A 17,401-nucleotide genomic window follows, 5' to 3' on the forward strand; every position below is an offset into this window, starting at 1 on the left:
ATACGGGTGAAAGACAAAGGAAGTGAATTCTTGTCCAAGAGGAAGGAGTTGTGAGTCTGGTTTAGACATGCAGACCTTGGTTTAGCATTATGATTAATCCTTGGTGTCTGCACCCCCTAATAAATCTCTTGGCGGTTTTCAGCATGAGCAGACATGCTTAGTCGATGCCCAGCTGCAAGTACGATCCCGGCAACCCCCCACCCACTTCCCTCAAACACACATGTTCACCCACAGACCCGCACATTAACATGACCTGATTTCTCCTATATACTCAGTGCACATATTGATCCCCAGGTCTCTATTTCAGCTGCAGCAGGCGGTTACTGTGAAAAACTATCTCTCCGGTTACACCTGCTTAAACCCTCTCTGCATCTCTGCCACTGTACAGCGAGTGGTGCAAATCATGGGAATATGATGCCAGCCCCGAGATGAAGGGAAGAGTCAAAGCTGGCTCTACTTGAACAAAATGCACTAATCCCATTCCGATACTGTGCTGTGCAAACGGCAATGACGTGCCCCGAGGTTGACTGTACGTTAAACTTAAAAGAAACCAGGTGTGTGGTGCTCAGAGCCTGGAAAGAATTACTTTCAAAAGTTTGATCATCCTCCTGATGGGGCTGTAAATCTAGACACGGTGGAACTAATCAGGAAAGGGTGTTTTCAAAAGGGCTGAATTTAAGATGGCTGTGGTGATAGGATACGCGGGTCAATAATTCGACACACCGCTCTCGAACACCTCACATAAATTGAAATTAACCTTCGAAATTGTGTAATTAAAGCTTTACTGAAGAATACTCAGAACGTTACCTTGGGTGTGGGCAGTTTATATTACTGGCAAGGTAAATGCTATCTGTCGAACAGATGTGAAGATGAAGGTATTCAAGCTCTCAAAGGATGTCAAAAAATTCTAGATGACTCCTCCCCAGCCATTGTGGATAAGATTATAAAGAGGTTGCTGTTGTAGCGTGACTTGGTCTGACAGAATAGCTCATGGGGAACATCGGGCCGGTACGAGTAATTTCTCCGGGACAAAGGAAGCACTGTAATTTTTCCGTACGGCGCATTTAAAATGACAGCACCCCGCGCAAAAACAATGAAGGACAGTCAAGATCACTGATTTTAACTTAAATTACGGTATTTATCAAAAAAGGGACAAGAGATTGGAGGAATGTTACAATGCACATTAAATTATTGGACCATTAGGTATGCAAAACAAGTTGCCAACAATATTTACAAACGTACTTACAACATGTACATGTTATTATATGCTACAACCTGTAGATTTAAGGCTAAATATGAAATCCAAACACAGTTTCAACAGTGACGGTGCTGGCTGTGACAGTTGACTGTGCAAACAATTTTTGATTTTTTTTTTTTTTTTTTTTTAAAAAGCAAGCCAGGTGTCAACATAAATACAGTAGGTATTCAAGGTTCGACTTATAAATGTTAAGGCTTAGGAGCTTATCTTTAAGATTACTGAACACAAGGCAAGAGTCCAAACACATGTATATAGGGCTACACTATTATGCCCCGTGGTCACATACTGCCTACTCTTTACATGTCATGATATTCAGGTGAACATCCGTGGGGTCTACTGGGAGGTTTAGCCTTAACCAACCCTCTTTGAGGGATACAGTGACAATCTCGGTGGGGAGCTCATAAGCAAGTGACATTTCTCCTTATTTATAAAGTAGGCATCACATTTTATCCAAGGGAGGTAGCTCAGCTGGATATGGAGTGTGTTTAGTGGTGTGTGTTTGTGTGTGTGTGTGTGTGCGTGCGTGCACCGGTTGTGCAGGAAGTCTCACAGCGGCTCGTACTTTCCCTTGCAGTGCAAAATGTGTTTGTACAATCGCTCGATCCTCTCCTGGAGGACGCCGACGTGTTCGTCCGAGAGGAAGCCCAGTTCCGCGGACAGCGGCTCGCTGTCTCTGTAGAGCCTGAACAGCCTCGTCCCGGAGTCTCTGCGCCTGTGCAGCTCGGCAACGCGCTGCGCGGTCCTCTTTCTGAACACGCACACGGAGCTCAGCACCGTGTTGTGGTATTTATCCCACATGCCCAGCACGCGGAAGCCGTGCACAAGGCCGGCCTCGTTGTCGATGAACACCAGATCCCCTCGGGGGGTCCTCAGGAGGTTGTTGGTGTCCCTCTCCATGACGCGCGGGTCCCACTGTAGGCTGAACAGGTTGCTGACCAGCCGGTCGAAGTTGGCGGTCAGGTAGTCGAATACGATCAGGTCGGTCCACTGGACGAGCTCCAGCAGCTCCGCCGTGGTCTTGTTCCGGAGCCCCTGGAGCCCCGGGTGGAGCCCGCTGCTCTCCTGCCTGAGGGGCGCAGGCGTGACCACCCCGGTCAGGTTGGAGACCCACTCGGTAAGCGACACCACGGCGCGGTCGCTCCACTGCAACCCGTCTATCCGCGTCCGCGCCGCCGCCCACTGCTCGCTGTACGCGCTCAGCTGGGACAGAACCAGAGGCGGCAGGTTGGTGATCCCCAGCAGACAGGCCAGGTAATAGGTCAGAGTTTCTCCCTGCACCTGGTCGGCGTTGATCCCGTAGCGCACACACGCTTTGGTCCCGTCGGCGAATGTGGCGAGCTGGTTGGAGATCCTGCCGCATCCGGGCTCCAGCTTCACGATCCGGAGTGCCCTCGCCCTCTCCCGCCAAACCCGTGCGTATTCTTCCGTGAAGCCCGCGGGCAGCAGCTCCTCCAGCCAGTCACTCCAGAAGACCCCATCCTCCACGGGGGAGCCCGATTTGACCGGGCCCTCCCGCCGCGCTGACCTCCCCCAGTCCCCATTCAGATGGTAATCTGGACTTCCTGCCGAGACCTGGCTGAGGTTGCGAGTCTCCGCGCTGCCCCCGGCTCTTTGTGCGCCCGGGACGGCGAGCAACGCTCGGAAAGTTTTCGCCGACAGGTCCACGGCAAACCTCGGCTGGAGCAACCCACCGACCGGCACCGGAGAGCCCCGTTTGCTTCGCCCCAAGCGCCGCTCCGCCGCGCTCCACACGTAGAGCACCGTGCCGAGGGCGCACAGGAGGAGCAGGGCGAAGAAGTTGGCGGAGACGCTCCTCATGGCGAAGAAACCACGCTCCTCCCGCAAACCCTAACCCCCCCCCCTGCGCTCCCAGCCCGGCAGATTCACACCAGACGCCCGGGCGGCTCTCTTGCTGATTGTTTGAGATCGCGGGGAGAGGGTCTCCAAAACTGAGCGAATCTCATCTCCCGTCCTAATCCCGGTCAGACACGTCCTCGGCGGGGGGGAACGTCGGGCGTTGCTCTCCGCCGAGCCCTCCTCCGCTCAAGCCTGCAGGCGTTGAAGTCGGTTCCGGTGTCCGTGAACGTCTCACATCCCGTATCTCTCTTTCTCTCTCTTCTCGATCCCCGCACCGGGCGCCGGGTGAGTTGGATGTGAGCTGGCTTCGGCTCTCGCTGAGAAGCTGGGCGGTGAGACACGTGATTTCAGTCCCGGGGTGGTGGGCGGATCGTGGGAAGGAGGGTTCAGCGCGGAGCAAGTGCAACGCGCGTGTGTGTGTGTGTGCGTGATATTGTGCCACTGGCCAAAGCTGCCATCATTATAATTAATGCCCTTAGCACTAATACTTTAAAAATAATGTCACCGTTTTAAACAAATTATTCCTGTCTGTGTACCAGCCGGGGAATCAGTGTCAGGCAAACAAAGGGAGGCATCCACTGGGAGATGGCTGAGCCTGCTTTTCCCAGTTTGCACTCATTTCCACCATCATTTTGGCTTCATTCAGCTCGCAGCAGCCCATTTTATTTTATTACCTGTTCCATTTAAAACAAGAGCAAGATTAATGGGAGACTAGCGTGGATCCAAGGTGTCCTGGATGCGCTGGAAAACTGATCACATTTCTCAGCCATGAAAACTCCTGGAAAAATAAGAAAAGATAATCCTGGTAAATCTCTCCTGCAACCATTTCCGCATTAACCTGTGCTCCTATCAGATCTTTGTAAAATCAATATACATTTCCATCTGAAAAGGAACTAAATCATTTCATGGGTCACATGCAATTGTTTTGTGGATCAGAGTATGGACACAGCAAGCTAAATCTCAAAATAATCCACATGGGATGGTGTTTTATATTTAATATTAATCGCAGACTGTCTCATAACTGTAGCCTTTTAGGCTACGTCACCTTTACCTGATTTTGTGTTAAATGGGTTAGTTATCTTAACCCCTTTTTTCCAGTAGCTTGCTTCTAACTCTAAAATTTACAATTTAAAAGCATTTAAATTTAAAAGCTTTTAATAAGCATATCATCTTTGATCCAATTATAAATCAGCAACAGCAGAACCAAATACTTGAATAGACAGAAGAGAATCATTTCATAGGCCTGATCCTAGCTGTATTGTTGCTGGAAAGTCAACACTGGAGAAAAGAGTTGGAGCCTTGTAGCAACCTTCCATCCATCCATCCATCCATCCATCCATCCATCCATCCATCCATCCATCCATCCATCCATCATCTACCGGTTTTCCCACTCAGGGTCGTGAGGGATGCTGGAGCCTATCCCAGTTGCCATCGGGCAAGAGGCGGCGTACACCCTGAACTGGTCACCAGTCAATCGTAGGGTCACATATAGAGACGGACAGCCATTCACTCTCTCAGTCACATATCTGGGCAATTTTCCAATTTTGCAACCTTTTATGTCTCTAGTTTTAAATCAGTGTAGGGGTGATGGTTGACATACAAATCAAGCAATATTTTCTGCTCAAAGGTTTCAAGTACCAGGTCCCCACTCAACCTATGAAGACCAAAATGACAGCAATGGAACCACATATGGCTGCTTAGACTTTGTAAGAGTATAATTTCCTTCCATACCATCACAATAAGACTAAAATTTGTTGATCTAACTCACATAATATGTGCAACCTAAAGCGCTGTTGTTTTAACTTAATTGAATTTAATTATTTCTCAATATGCTCGCAAGATTTAATTCAGGGTGACTTTTTCTGATTGTAATAGTAAATTATTGATACCAGTATGATAAGCAAAGAAGTAATGGCAACGATTTCAGACAGATTCTATTGTTTGATATTTGTCAAAATATGGAAATGACACCAGTTGTATGTTGTCTGCATTTTAATACAGTGAAAGTGATGGCAAAGAACACGGGAGTGCACAAATAGGACAGCGCTCTATCTTTATGAGGGGATTTGTCCTCAAACCACAAGTCAAGAGATAACTCTATACAAAACAAGGTGAATGGTTGAATCTAGGTTGTGACATCAGATAACTGAAAATGAACATTAGGACATCACATAATGTTAGTGCAGCTTGGCTTTCAATAATCAAACTAACTATTACTACTATGATATCGCTTTTAGGATTATGCATTGCCTGTTCAAACCTTAGCATCCATACAAAAAAATTGATTGTTAAAATATAACATATATAATTGGCGGTGATGTGAACCACAGCTTTTACCGGAACATTAAAATGCTTCAAACGTGCAGTCTTTACCAGCAGATTGTCAGTGACTGAAAGCACACTGGCTTTAGTGTTTAATACTTCACAGTGCCGGAATAAAGAGCAGTTATTTTAATTTCCTATTCAAGGCATTTGATCACCGGAGCTCGATACATTTAACTCCTGCTTGTTTGATCCTGTCAAAGTCTTTTGTTGAACCAAATGTATCACACATGCATGCAAACTCCTTAATACACATCTGCCTCATTAGATTATTCCCCATTAGCACTTCCTCCCACTCTTAACTATTCCGGTCACTGTCTTTGTGCACTATAGTTTGAAACTTAGTTTCCTAATCAAGTTAATTGGGTCATTTTTACAGCAACAATCTGACACACGAAATGGCCTTAGTAAAGAGATTAGGCAGGAATACTCAATTACACCCAGTAATATAGAGGTCCAGTGATGCAAATGTTGGGATATTAATGTCCTTTTATCCGTATTGACTTGATTGGTATAAGTGCAACATAGCAAAACTACAAAAAAGCCCATCCCACAACAGTGTTTCCATTATCATCTTATCGCAATAATTCGCATGAATAGATAAGAGACAACTTCTGTAAGGCAGGCAAAATGATTCTGCTCAGACATAGTCTCCATTTGTGCAAGTTGGATATTAAGTTTTCGCTATCAGCTGGAATAAGTGTTCTTTTCCCTGACAGCGTTTCATTTTGTAATGCATGTTGGCAGCGGTGGCGGTAAAGGAGGAATAAAAACTACCTTGAATATGCTGTGGCATGTATGAATCCACAGATCTTGGGTCCAGGGGGACTATGGCTGCATATGTTTTTCTAACCTGGTCAACCAAGGGCTGGGTCTTTGAGGATGTTTTCTTTTTCTAATCTGTTGTTTAAAGTTTTTTTTTCCCCAAATAACCAGCATTTGTTCCATAAGGTTAATTTAAAGAAAGGGGCCTATGTATGAGCTCTTTTATTAATTCAGTGCAGAGCATATAAAGAGGACACTTTGAAAGTATTATTCACGCTCTAACCCTGGGCTTACCTTGGTTCTGTTTACTTTCACTTTAAAGCTAATCACACCAAGAGGTTCAGGGTCCAGACATGGAAATTGAAGAAGGCTTAAGTGAATTGCTGAAATTCTGTCCGAGGTATGCTGCATTTTTTTTAGGAGTGTGGAATAAATGCATTGACTGGCGCAGTCTGCTCCTGCACAGCTTGGAGGTGTCCTTTTTCCCTTAGTACAAGTGTGGGCATGTTCACATATCAAACCTATCTGTTTCTTGCCATGTGTTATCTGCAGGTCAACCAACCTCTCTGAGTTCCCCCACCTCCCCACATTCCTCCCTCTGCTTTCCCCGTAAATCCCACACTACTGTCTAGAGGGCCGTAAGACAGGGAGAGGCCTTTCTCCACCAGCTGTAGCAGCTCGTGGTCTATCTCCGCTTTACACTAGAGAGTCCAGACCGTCTGTCATTCTGTCCGCAAAGACACAGTACACCCATCAGCAGGCGTCTGGCCACGCCACAGCTGTGATTCAATCTTGGGTTCATTGGCTTCTGGTGCAGATGGACGGAAAAAGGCGATGGTTATATAGAAAGGAGTGGGGGCAAAGGAGGAGAAAGTGCAATGGGGCTTCTGTCACTTCTCTCTTAGTCTAAGGTTAGTTCACACTGAGCAATAACTCATGGGTCCCTTGACACATTGCAGCACTCTGTTTCCTGAACTGAATAATGAATGTGCAGGGTTTCCATTAGCGTTCAAAGCTACGATTATTTCTCAAGGCCGACAATTACTCATGCTTTAGGATTCAGGGACTGGGATGGGCGGGGGATGTGGGGAGGAGGAGGGGGGGCTCAGAACGTGTTCACCGTCTCAAGGTTCATATAAGATAATATCTGCATCTGCATTGTTTGGGCATGTATGTGCTTGCGTATCATTACCCGGTAAACACTATGAGATAAAGTGACTGCAGAGCGCACTAAGAAGTGGGTAGTTCGATTTAGTATTCTAGTGGTGAGTGCCTTTGCACGCTGAGCTGTCAATACCTGTCTTGAATCCAGGAAATGGGATAATGCCATCTGTTCCAAAAGCCCCGCATGCATCTCTCTCCATCCTCAGAACAATCAAATTTAGCAAAGTTGTTCGGTACAGTTGTAACTGAGAATGCACCATTGCAATTAAGACTTTAGAAACGGATCGGCCATTTTCTTTAACGCAGAAATGATCCTGCTCAGCAGTCCCAGCACTTTTATCAGCTTTCACTTGGCGTAGTATACAAATGGCTCTAAATGGACTTGGTAGCACAGACATTGAGGCTGACTGAATGTTTTGATGTTTAATATGCACAATGTTTCCAGGATGATGCGGTTTTAAAAGCAGTTTCTCTTCTGGCTTTATCTAGACAGGGACTAAGGTCTCAGAGGTAGAAAGCAGAATCAAGCAGCATAGCAGAATCAAACAGAAGCTCTTGGTAGAACAAGAGATCCACTGCACTGCTGAGACCTGAAGGTGGCACAAAGCCACCAAATTGCTGCTTTTATTCAGTCATTCTCTGCTCTTTTATTTTTCTGCTTTCGCCAGTTTCCGATCGTCGGGCTCAGTGTCTCGAAGAGTTACTTTTTCCAAATGTATTTGTGAATTAATACATATTGTGGCAGACTGAGTCCTTCGGTCACGGAGGAGAACCAAATGAGTTGCCTTGCTTATTTATTGTACTCATCTCCATCTGGTTGTATCGCAGCCGCAGTAAACCAGGGGGGGTTTAACGATCTAGAGAGCGGGGCATTGAAATTCAGAGCTACACAAGGAAGACCCTCTTGTGAGAGAGAAACCAGGAGCAGAGAAAGAAAATGTAGTGTCTAGCCACTCGATTAAAGAATCAGTGTCCAATCTCCCGGATTACACCCCCTGACCTGCCACACCAAAGCTCCTATTAGATAAATCAAGAATTACATTTTTTTTCTAACTTTCAGTCCTGCTTACCGGCTTATTGACTCAGGTGTGCTCAGTGCTTTGCTGTAACGCTTTTCACCGAAAACCAATTGATTATTTCTAGGATTGTCATGACATTTTGTCTTTTTGTTGTACTACATTTATCAGTGTGTTTTTTTTGTTTTTATCCATTTCTTTTTTTCCCCTGCCCCAGCTCTATAAGGTTCACATGGTCAGTTAAGATTAGAGATTGTGGGTGAATGTCCTCCTGAACATTTCAGGTTTACATTCCAGTGGTTTACGTGCAACTTCTCTCTAGACTCCTCCCCATCCTCTCCAGATTTTACAGCAGTGTCAGTAATTACTCCAAATATTTAGTCTTTCCAACATGTGGCCGAAGTACTGTTAGTGCACCTTTGAGCTCTTTTGATTTATCTTTTTAGATTCCCTTAAAACAAGGCAGTCGTTCCTCCCCTGGCGCCATGCTTCAATATAGCAGCCTTATAAACTACAGGCAGAATTGACTTGGGTGCAGTTTTCTCTGCTGACCATAAAGGTTGCCGGGAAAAAATATAGCTGAGAGAACACCTATTTATACATATATATATATATATATATATATATATATGTGTGTGTGTATATAAAATGTCTAAATTAACAGAGTAAATTCACATTTTTAAGCCTGTGGGGATGAATTGTTCACCGTGCACAAAGAGCATCAACAGGTCTGCTCGACATTTGAGGTCAATTTCAATTAGAAGGCAGTGAACCGATGCTCCTCTGAGATGCTGGACTTGTTGATTATACAAACGAACTATTAGCTAGAGTGAAAACACAACAGCTGTCAGCTGAGCAGTCAAAAGTATCCATTAGTCATTTTCTAAATACCTGACTTTTACATTTAGGATTATGGTAAAGTCTATTTAGCTCTTCATGTACTCTTTCAGCAAGTCAGCTTTATTGTCAATTTCTCCACATGCACTAAACATGCAGAGGAATCAAAAAGACCTTCCTCACTGTCCAACAGTGACATGAGATTAACAAAATGATAATAGTAGAGTGAACATTAACAACAAACATTAAACAATAAACATTATTATCATAAAGTGCAAACAGATACAATCTACTGGTACTGAGGTGAAAGGATGATGGAGATTTTAATCTTAAGATTGCATATACAATAGACAGGTTTTGTTATTTCAACCAGAGGAATGCATTCCCCCCAGTTATTATTACCCCCCACCGCCTTTAACATCACAGCATTACTGGAGGCACGACATTTGGGGTTGGTTTGGGGGTGAGAGTGAGGGTTGCAGGGCATCCTTTTTTTCTTCACACAAAGAGTCACCCCTCGGCATGTTGACCTTTCCCTGGTCCAAAGGCCGTCAGAGTTGACGCGACTCCAGAGGGGGGAGGGTAAACAAACAAGCCGTTTGGAAAAGTCTACTAGTCGTCTGCCGAGAGTAAAAGAGATAGGAGACCTGCAGTGTCTCACTCTAAAATAGTTTGGATAAAAAAAGCTGAGCAATAGAAATTATTTGATTTGATTTGTCTTAATTGAGAAACTTTTTTCACTTCACTTCATGTTTGTCTTTTCATGTCAGGAAACGGAACCGAAGGAACCTATGGGATTATACGATATGATCGTCTTTCGGAATCAGAATCAGAAATACTTTATTTATCCCGGAGGAAATTTAAATATCAATTGAGCTATCATACATCACTCCACAGAGGAGACTGCCCATACTGGCCATCTGCTCTCGCCTTTATTTCACTGGATGCTGGCCTTTGAGGGGAAGCTTGATCATTTATAGCTTTAGCCTTGTGGAATGAGATGTATCCACAGACCTTGATGTTGAGTGTATTTTACTTGCCTATGCTTCACTGGTGCTTGGAATCTCTAATGTGGCAGATAGATGTGTGCCACTGATAGATTTGTGTCCCCTGGGACAGGTTTGTATCACTGTTGGCTGTCAGCACATACATTATGCCATTTAAGCAAGAATGATCACTCCTATTAACAACAAAGCAGGCCCAATTGAATAATTTAACATAGTGGGTTGTGGCAGTGGCTCATTGCTGATAAAAGGAGGGAGTAGAGGATTGATCAAACAGCCAGCCCTCGGTGTATAGCATGAATATAAATAATAAAATGAAATCAGAGTGATTACTTATGTTACTCGTTCCAGTCCGGTGCTCACTACTCACATTCCTCTCCCGCTGAGATTTGAGTTGCGGACATCTCCATTCCGCTTTGCTGCCCGCAATGGCAAATCAATAGACACCCATAACAGATGTGATAAAGAATGATAGTACTATGGAATCCTAAAAAATGATGGGTTGTGGCACAGGGGGTTCTTTTTAGCTCACAGGTATTTCCAACAGCTCTGAAGAAAATCATGGAGGAAGATTCATCCTTTCTTCCCTAATAGGGCTTCCTAATAAGCATTCAAAGACTAACATTAACATTCAGCCGACATGTCCCCTCAATGTCTGTTAGTGGAGTTTCAGGCTCTGTCTCCCTCTCGTGGGCATGAGAAATCCTAACATCCTCCTTGAACAGTCGTGCCCAACAAATAAATTAGTTAAAATTTACAACTTCTACAATGATGATTGGATAAACTTCTTATCACTTCATATTACACTTCTTTGTTGCTTTATTTCTTCTTCTTCTTCATCTTATTCTAATTTCTACAAATCATAATAATGCTTTTCTGATCTCTACTTGCAATATACCACCATGAACTGCATATTCAGCCGCTGGAGTTGGAAAATCCAAACATTTTTATGGTCATACTTAGACAGTACTTATGCCCGATTTACTGACTAAACGAATTATGATTATATTGCATCAGCAAATATCTAGACCATCATGTTTTTCACGGTCACATGCATTTTCTTCTGCTTCTGGGATTGAAACTGGAGAGGAGATCAATGCATGATGTACCAGTTCTAAAAGAAAAAAAAGGAAGTGGAGATGAAACACACCCTCAACTATCAGGAGAATTTATCAGTGATTTGAGAGTCTGGTGCTATTTCTGGCAAATTTCTTAAGTATCTTGGAATAACACATTTAGATCTAAGATCAGATAACTCTAAGTCTGTGGTGATTTTACTCCAGGATTGGTCCAAGATAATTGATCCCCTTATAAACACTCCCCTAATTTGGTTCAGACCATTTAATGTCATGGCCTCTTTCTTGAAAGTTTTGGAACCAGAGCCAAGAATGTGTGCAGATAAAAAGCCAAAAGAGAAGTGGACTTTTAGGGAAATTACAAGAGCAGAAGTGACAATATCTAAACCATTTTGTAAATCATTTTATGTCGCTCCCTCTTATTCCAGTCTGCTTGTTATACTTGTGTACACACACACACACACACACACACACACACACACACACACACACACACACACACACACACACGCACATTAAATATTTCTTTTTGCTCAGCTTCAGATGCTCTAAAGGCTCTTTTATGAGTCATTCAAAATACAGAAAAATCAACACTGCAGACCATTTTATAGGTCAGGGATTGATTAGTGGTCACTATTGTAGCATAAAACAAAAACAATGCTCTGTGTTGTAAAACTTATTGGGAATAAGAACATTTATTTCCGTCAAAGAAAACAGCACATATTTTCCTTTGACAGAAGCGGTAAAAACCATGCTTACAGTTGCACCTTAGAACCACTTTTCCAAATATTTTGTATTATCACACTATACCACAGGGGAGCGCTGTAAACATTTAAACCATTTTAGAGGTTAAAGTGCCTAAACATCTGGGATATTCTCTGATGTTTATTTTCTTCTGTTAAAACTTGATGATAAAAAATTGAAGCAAGAAAACAGATGAATTTTAGGCCTGTGACCTGTGTGTTTGTTGCGATCACATGCTTTGAAGGACAAATAGGTAAATCAGTTAAGAAAAGTCACCTGCTCTTTAATCAAGTTGGCTGTTTAGTCAAGGATAATATCAATACTTGTAAACCAAATGTTAAAACAAAATGTAAGTTTATACCTTATGGCATGAATGAAATTAGAGAGTGATATCATCGATGGTCAGCTGGGGAGAGAATAAGAGTACTCTGTCTTGGGTTGTCTATTTGTGGGTCTTCAGATGGCTGTAGAGGGCAATTTGCATTCTTCATATTTTGGTGCAGTGTGGGCAGGGAAAAGTGGCTGTGGTTTGGCCTTGTGGCTTCATCTCTAAAGCACAGCAGAGTTTCATCACATGGTGTGCAGCTCTTTGCAAATTTCTTACCAGGTGCTCAGGGTGATGGCAATTTTCTCAGACTGGTCTGAATATTTTCTTTGACAGGTTCATTTTCATACCTTGTTGACAGTCCTTCCTTGTCTCAGGAGAATGTGTGTGACAAATGGATGACATGGCCTTTCCCCTGGAGTTTTTGCTGCCTTATTGTTTTGATAATGATGTCATGGGCTTCCTCCAGAGAGTTGTTGCTGATATGTGATTTTCCTCATTTGTGGCCAGAAGACTTAGAGAGGACCTTCAGCGGTATTGTTCCTGCTGACCGCAACTTTGCAGATAATGAGTTAGTTTTTCTTTAAGCCTTTTTGCATCTCAAATTTTGAGGACCACTTTCCTGTCTGGCACAGGCTCTGCTACCTGTGCCAAGACACCTGACCTCAGAATCTCATCTGCTTTTAAAGAAAAGACTGTGCAGAGGTAAGGGATTGCTTGGATATTTTAAAAGGGGTATTGTCCAATTTGGGTAATGGCCGATTGGGTGGAGTTTGATGTATGACCGTGGTCTTATTGATGTTTAACTGCTAACCTCAGGCTCTGCATACCTTGGCAAAGGATGGAGCGCTGCTGCGGAGCCTGCTACTTAGGCATTGTAGTTGGAATATGGACACTCTGGTCTTTGCCCTAAACTAATATAGCCGAGGGCTCCTTTCAGGGTAAGGATCCTTTCAGGGTAAGGATCCAAGTAATACATCTTTGCCAATGATATCGACGTCAGTTGGGATGAAGATTGCAAACATAGAGGGTGCATTAGTGTACCTTTATTTAACCAATGTGTCCTCAGTGAAGGAATCTACAGCCACTACTGCTTGGCAGAGACATGCCTTCAAATCTCAAGTATCATGGTTGGAAAAATCTTTGAACCAAGTCAGCCAACCATGGAGCATTTTATCAAGGTTAAGGCTGCCATGACAACACCAACTGAATATTTAGCGTGGCATGTATGCAGCGTTTTTTTTACAATATTGGCCACTTTACACACCTTTATAGCTTCTGTTAATCATATCAGTGTCACTCTTAGTGTAACAAACATGTTTAAATCATATGTATGACAACTTCAACTCATACATTTAAGCTTTTCTTCACCATGTTATCACTTAAAATATCTCAGATGTTAGATGGAGTGCCTGTTTTGGATAAAAGCGTCTGCCAAATGCAATGTAATGTAATGTTTATCGACACAAAGGACAAAAAAAAACCATTTAGTCATGAATATCTTCTACTTTTATTTGTATAGTATACATCATACAAATATAAGACTTTGCCCTTGTTTAAATATATTACCTTGGAAACACATGTTATTATATTTGCAACAGAGCAACAAACCATCTCATAAAACTAAATCCAAAATGAATGTCACTATAAATATACACAAGAGATCAAGTATCGGGAAGGTGGAGTTCTGCATCCACACCCTACATGCAGACACGCACTGTGAGCATGATCTCTCTGCTGTTTGTTTTCCATCTCAGGCCTCATTAAAGGCTTCAGTTCTATTCATCTGTGATTTATTTTCTTAATCTTTTCCATTGCCCCGCATATAAAAACTTAGAATCATGGAGAATACATATTTGCTCCTGTTGGGTGCGGGAGCTGGTGAGGGTGGGGATTAGGAGCAATTGAAGTGGATGACAAAAACACAGAGGAGAAACCGCTTTGGAAAAAAAAAGCAGTTGTTATTCTCTTCATGGATTTTTTGAGTGTTTTGTCTCACTCACTGACCTCACCCTGCTTAGTTATTTTTTTTAAATTTCCCTGTCACTGTGTCTCTCCCACATTACCAATACTTCTCTGACAGCATTATTCCACCATAAGCACACAGGATTGGTGCTCCAGCAGTGTCAAGGGAAGTATAAAAATGGTTGAAATAGAAACCTAGTTGCCATGGTAGACCAAAACAAATGTTGTTGTTTGGTATAACGCTTGAATGGCTTTCACCAACAGATGTCAGGTAAAAGGATGAAAGGATGGAAATGCGGCGATCAAATAAATAAAAGCAGAGTTCAGGAGAACAGTGTTTAATGTCAAAGACTTCACAATGCCGAAATGGAACCTGAAGATTGACCTTACAGAAAGTGTTCTCCTCACTTGATCATTTATTCTTTGCATTGGGGAGTATTCACAATAACTGTGACATTTTGTTTCCGTCCTGGACAGTGTCTCCTATCAAACTGATATTTTCAATACTAATGCTGCCAGCTATGAGCTTGAGTGCTCCTGTCTACTCCCTCAACCTTCTACACTCCAATTTTCAAAGATTTGTAGCCTAAATTATAAACATGTCTCATAAACTCAGGTTGTCTTGACTAGATTTATGATCATTGGAACTAGATTTGGATGATGGTGATAGGCTATATTCTGTGAACAGTGACAAGTAGATGTGACCTTCCAACAACATCCTCCAATTTCTTTTCAAGGGGAAAGCACCGGTTTTATTGGATGATATGAAACATATTAGACGGGTAAAAAGCCACCCATAAAGTGCAATGATACAGTGCTGGACAACAAGGGGCGACCCAGTAGCCTTCAGTTCAAGGTGGCATTGACCCTGTAGGACTTCTATTGGATTTCTATTGAAGGGATGATCATCATTCATCACAAGATATTGCCTCATTTGGTATTTGAACTGTGGTGTTGGACCTACATTTTGGTCCAAAATTTGTTATTTTTTTTTAACTTTTACCATGCTATGTATAGGCAATAATATGTCTTAATAATCTCCACCTTATTGTTGTTCTCTGCTTTTATGCTCTCCTTCATATGAGAGTCTTAATGTGGTATTAAGAGGCTGCAAGACTTGGCCAATGCAGCATAGTTAAGTGGATGGGGACCCAGAATGAACGGAATCATGCACATAGATAATCAATTTTATTTTACTGAATTGACCATTTTGGATGAGATTAGTTTGTCGTGTGAAAAATACACAATCAAATTAAGATCAACAGAAACATGCCTAAATATAAAGAGAATGAAGTGAAAATACTGTTCGATAAAAGTTCTTGTTTTACAATAATAAATTACTTGAAGTTATCACATCGAAAAAGATGTGATATTATCAGGTCAACAAGACTGAGATCTACTATTTTTGTCACAAATGCAGAAACACATCATTTTTGGGGAAAAAAAATGTCAGAAAACAATTATACATGCGACTCTGTCTTTAGTGAAGAGAGACATACACCATCTTGGAAGATGCCTAATTTTTGAATGATGGCCTTTTTCATAGTGGTCAGTGGTTACATCTCCTGGCCATTGAAAGAGGTTTTATAATTTTGCAGTAAACAATGGCAATAATGTTAAGAGAAGACCTCCAAAAGTCACACCGTGGTGATTTTCTTTAATTCCTGGAGTAGAACTGTAATCAAAATGAAAATATTGCATCCTTGGTCTGTCAAAGTGATTGGATGATTTTCTCACAGTATCGCAGTTTTGTTTTCAAGAATTAATATCAAAGAGACTAACTTTTCTATGATATGGCTAAACACGATGTTGTAAATTTGGACCATTCAAGCAAACATTAACCATATTAATTGGTCTTTGGCCTGGTTCAGATTACATGCATTTCAAACACTCCCTTTGATATGCCTGTAATTGGTTGGGTTGTACGGTAATACGAAAAATAAACAAAGATGATCCTTTTATCACTTAATGTGGCTTGATGTGCACAGTCAAACATGAACCATCTAAATGAGATTCATGAGCTTCTTACTGGGAGGGTAACTTGAAGATTCCAATACATGATGTAAATCTTCAAGTATGTCTTGCTTTTTTGATTCCTTCCTCCTCTATGATAGTGACAACTAGTACAACTATCAGTACAGGGAAAAGGTCAGGCATGTCTGTCCTACTCTCTAAAGGACAAATAAATTTTGCATAAATGGCTTGGCAGAGTGAGAAAATTAAGTGAGTTGTTAATCTTAAAAGATCTCATAAAAAATGAGCTGTCTTCAGAAGAGAAGTGCTCTCTTTAAAGTGCAGCTAATAAAAGGGAGCATGTTTGGCATCGAGTGTGACACTGTCCTGCACTATTAAGTTACTAAACTGCAAATTGTCATGGCACCCTGCTCCTGCAACAGATGCTGCTGGCATGCTATAAAGCTACTACAGGCATCGGTCTTAGGGAACCTGTGAAATATTTTCCATCCGCTACATCTGATAGACACAACAAGTTGTGCCATGATAGGATAGGACCATTAAGTGCCGGAAAATAAGTGGCTGTGTTTACCGTGTCCGCTGTGTAACCATAGAAATGGAATGAATGTGAACGCTATAACTCCTTGATATCAAAAACACATGTCCCTGTGGCCAGACACCTTCATTTTTCATGACCCTGCTGAAAATCTGGAATGCCAACAAAGATCAAACATGTTAACATTTTCAAGCCATTAGTAATGACATTACAAGATAATAGTTTTTTTGAATGTTTAATATATATTGAATCTAAAAATGTAGGTTTGGTACTTCTCCTGGGCTGTTATTGTAAGAGGTGAATACCAGGTGATGCATTGTTGCCAGACTGCATCCCTTTACTCATGTACTTGTGAAATGAGTAATTACAGTTAGTGTGCGATTTGGAAGTGGGTGGGGTGCCATTCTCCTAGGCCCACTCACCATGGTGCCAAATGACTGGTTTCTATAGAGAAGCCCAGCAAGATTGGTGGTTTAGTACATGATCTGGGGGTCATGAGAAAAAATGCTTCTCCTCGTGTACAGTAATGACAGCAAGCTTTTGTCTGACTGACAAGCTG

At 42.4% G+C, this 17,401-nt stretch overlaps 1 protein-coding gene across 1 annotated transcript; it reads right to left on the reverse strand.

Moving 5' to 3' along the window:
* Positions 1–1,117: 1,117 nt before the first annotated feature.
* On the reverse strand, positions 1,118–3,421 carry fjx1 (four-jointed box kinase 1). Its single transcript, XM_086163100.1, has one exon. It carries the CDS (start codon positions 3,074–3,076, stop codon positions 1,805–1,807), a length of 1,272 nt encoding a protein of 423 aa, XP_086019226.1. The 5' UTR covers positions 3,077–3,421; the 3' UTR covers positions 1,118–1,804.
* Between the last annotated feature and the right edge of the window lie 13,980 nt (positions 3,422–17,401).

This window comes from Fistularia commersonii, chromosome 17, assembly GCF_037954325.1.
Source record: "Fistularia commersonii isolate RoL2024-O1a breed Wild chromosome 17, RoL_Fcom_v1.0, whole genome shotgun sequence".
Classification (NCBI taxonomy): domain Eukaryota; kingdom Metazoa; phylum Chordata; class Actinopteri; order Syngnathiformes; family Fistulariidae; genus Fistularia; species Fistularia commersonii.

What these genes read in the sequence shown, in the direction of transcription:
- fjx1 (XM_086163100.1), bottom strand. Translation starts at nt 3,076, where the DNA reads ATGAGGAGCGTCTCCGCCAACTTCTTCGCCCTGCTCCTCCTGTGCGCC.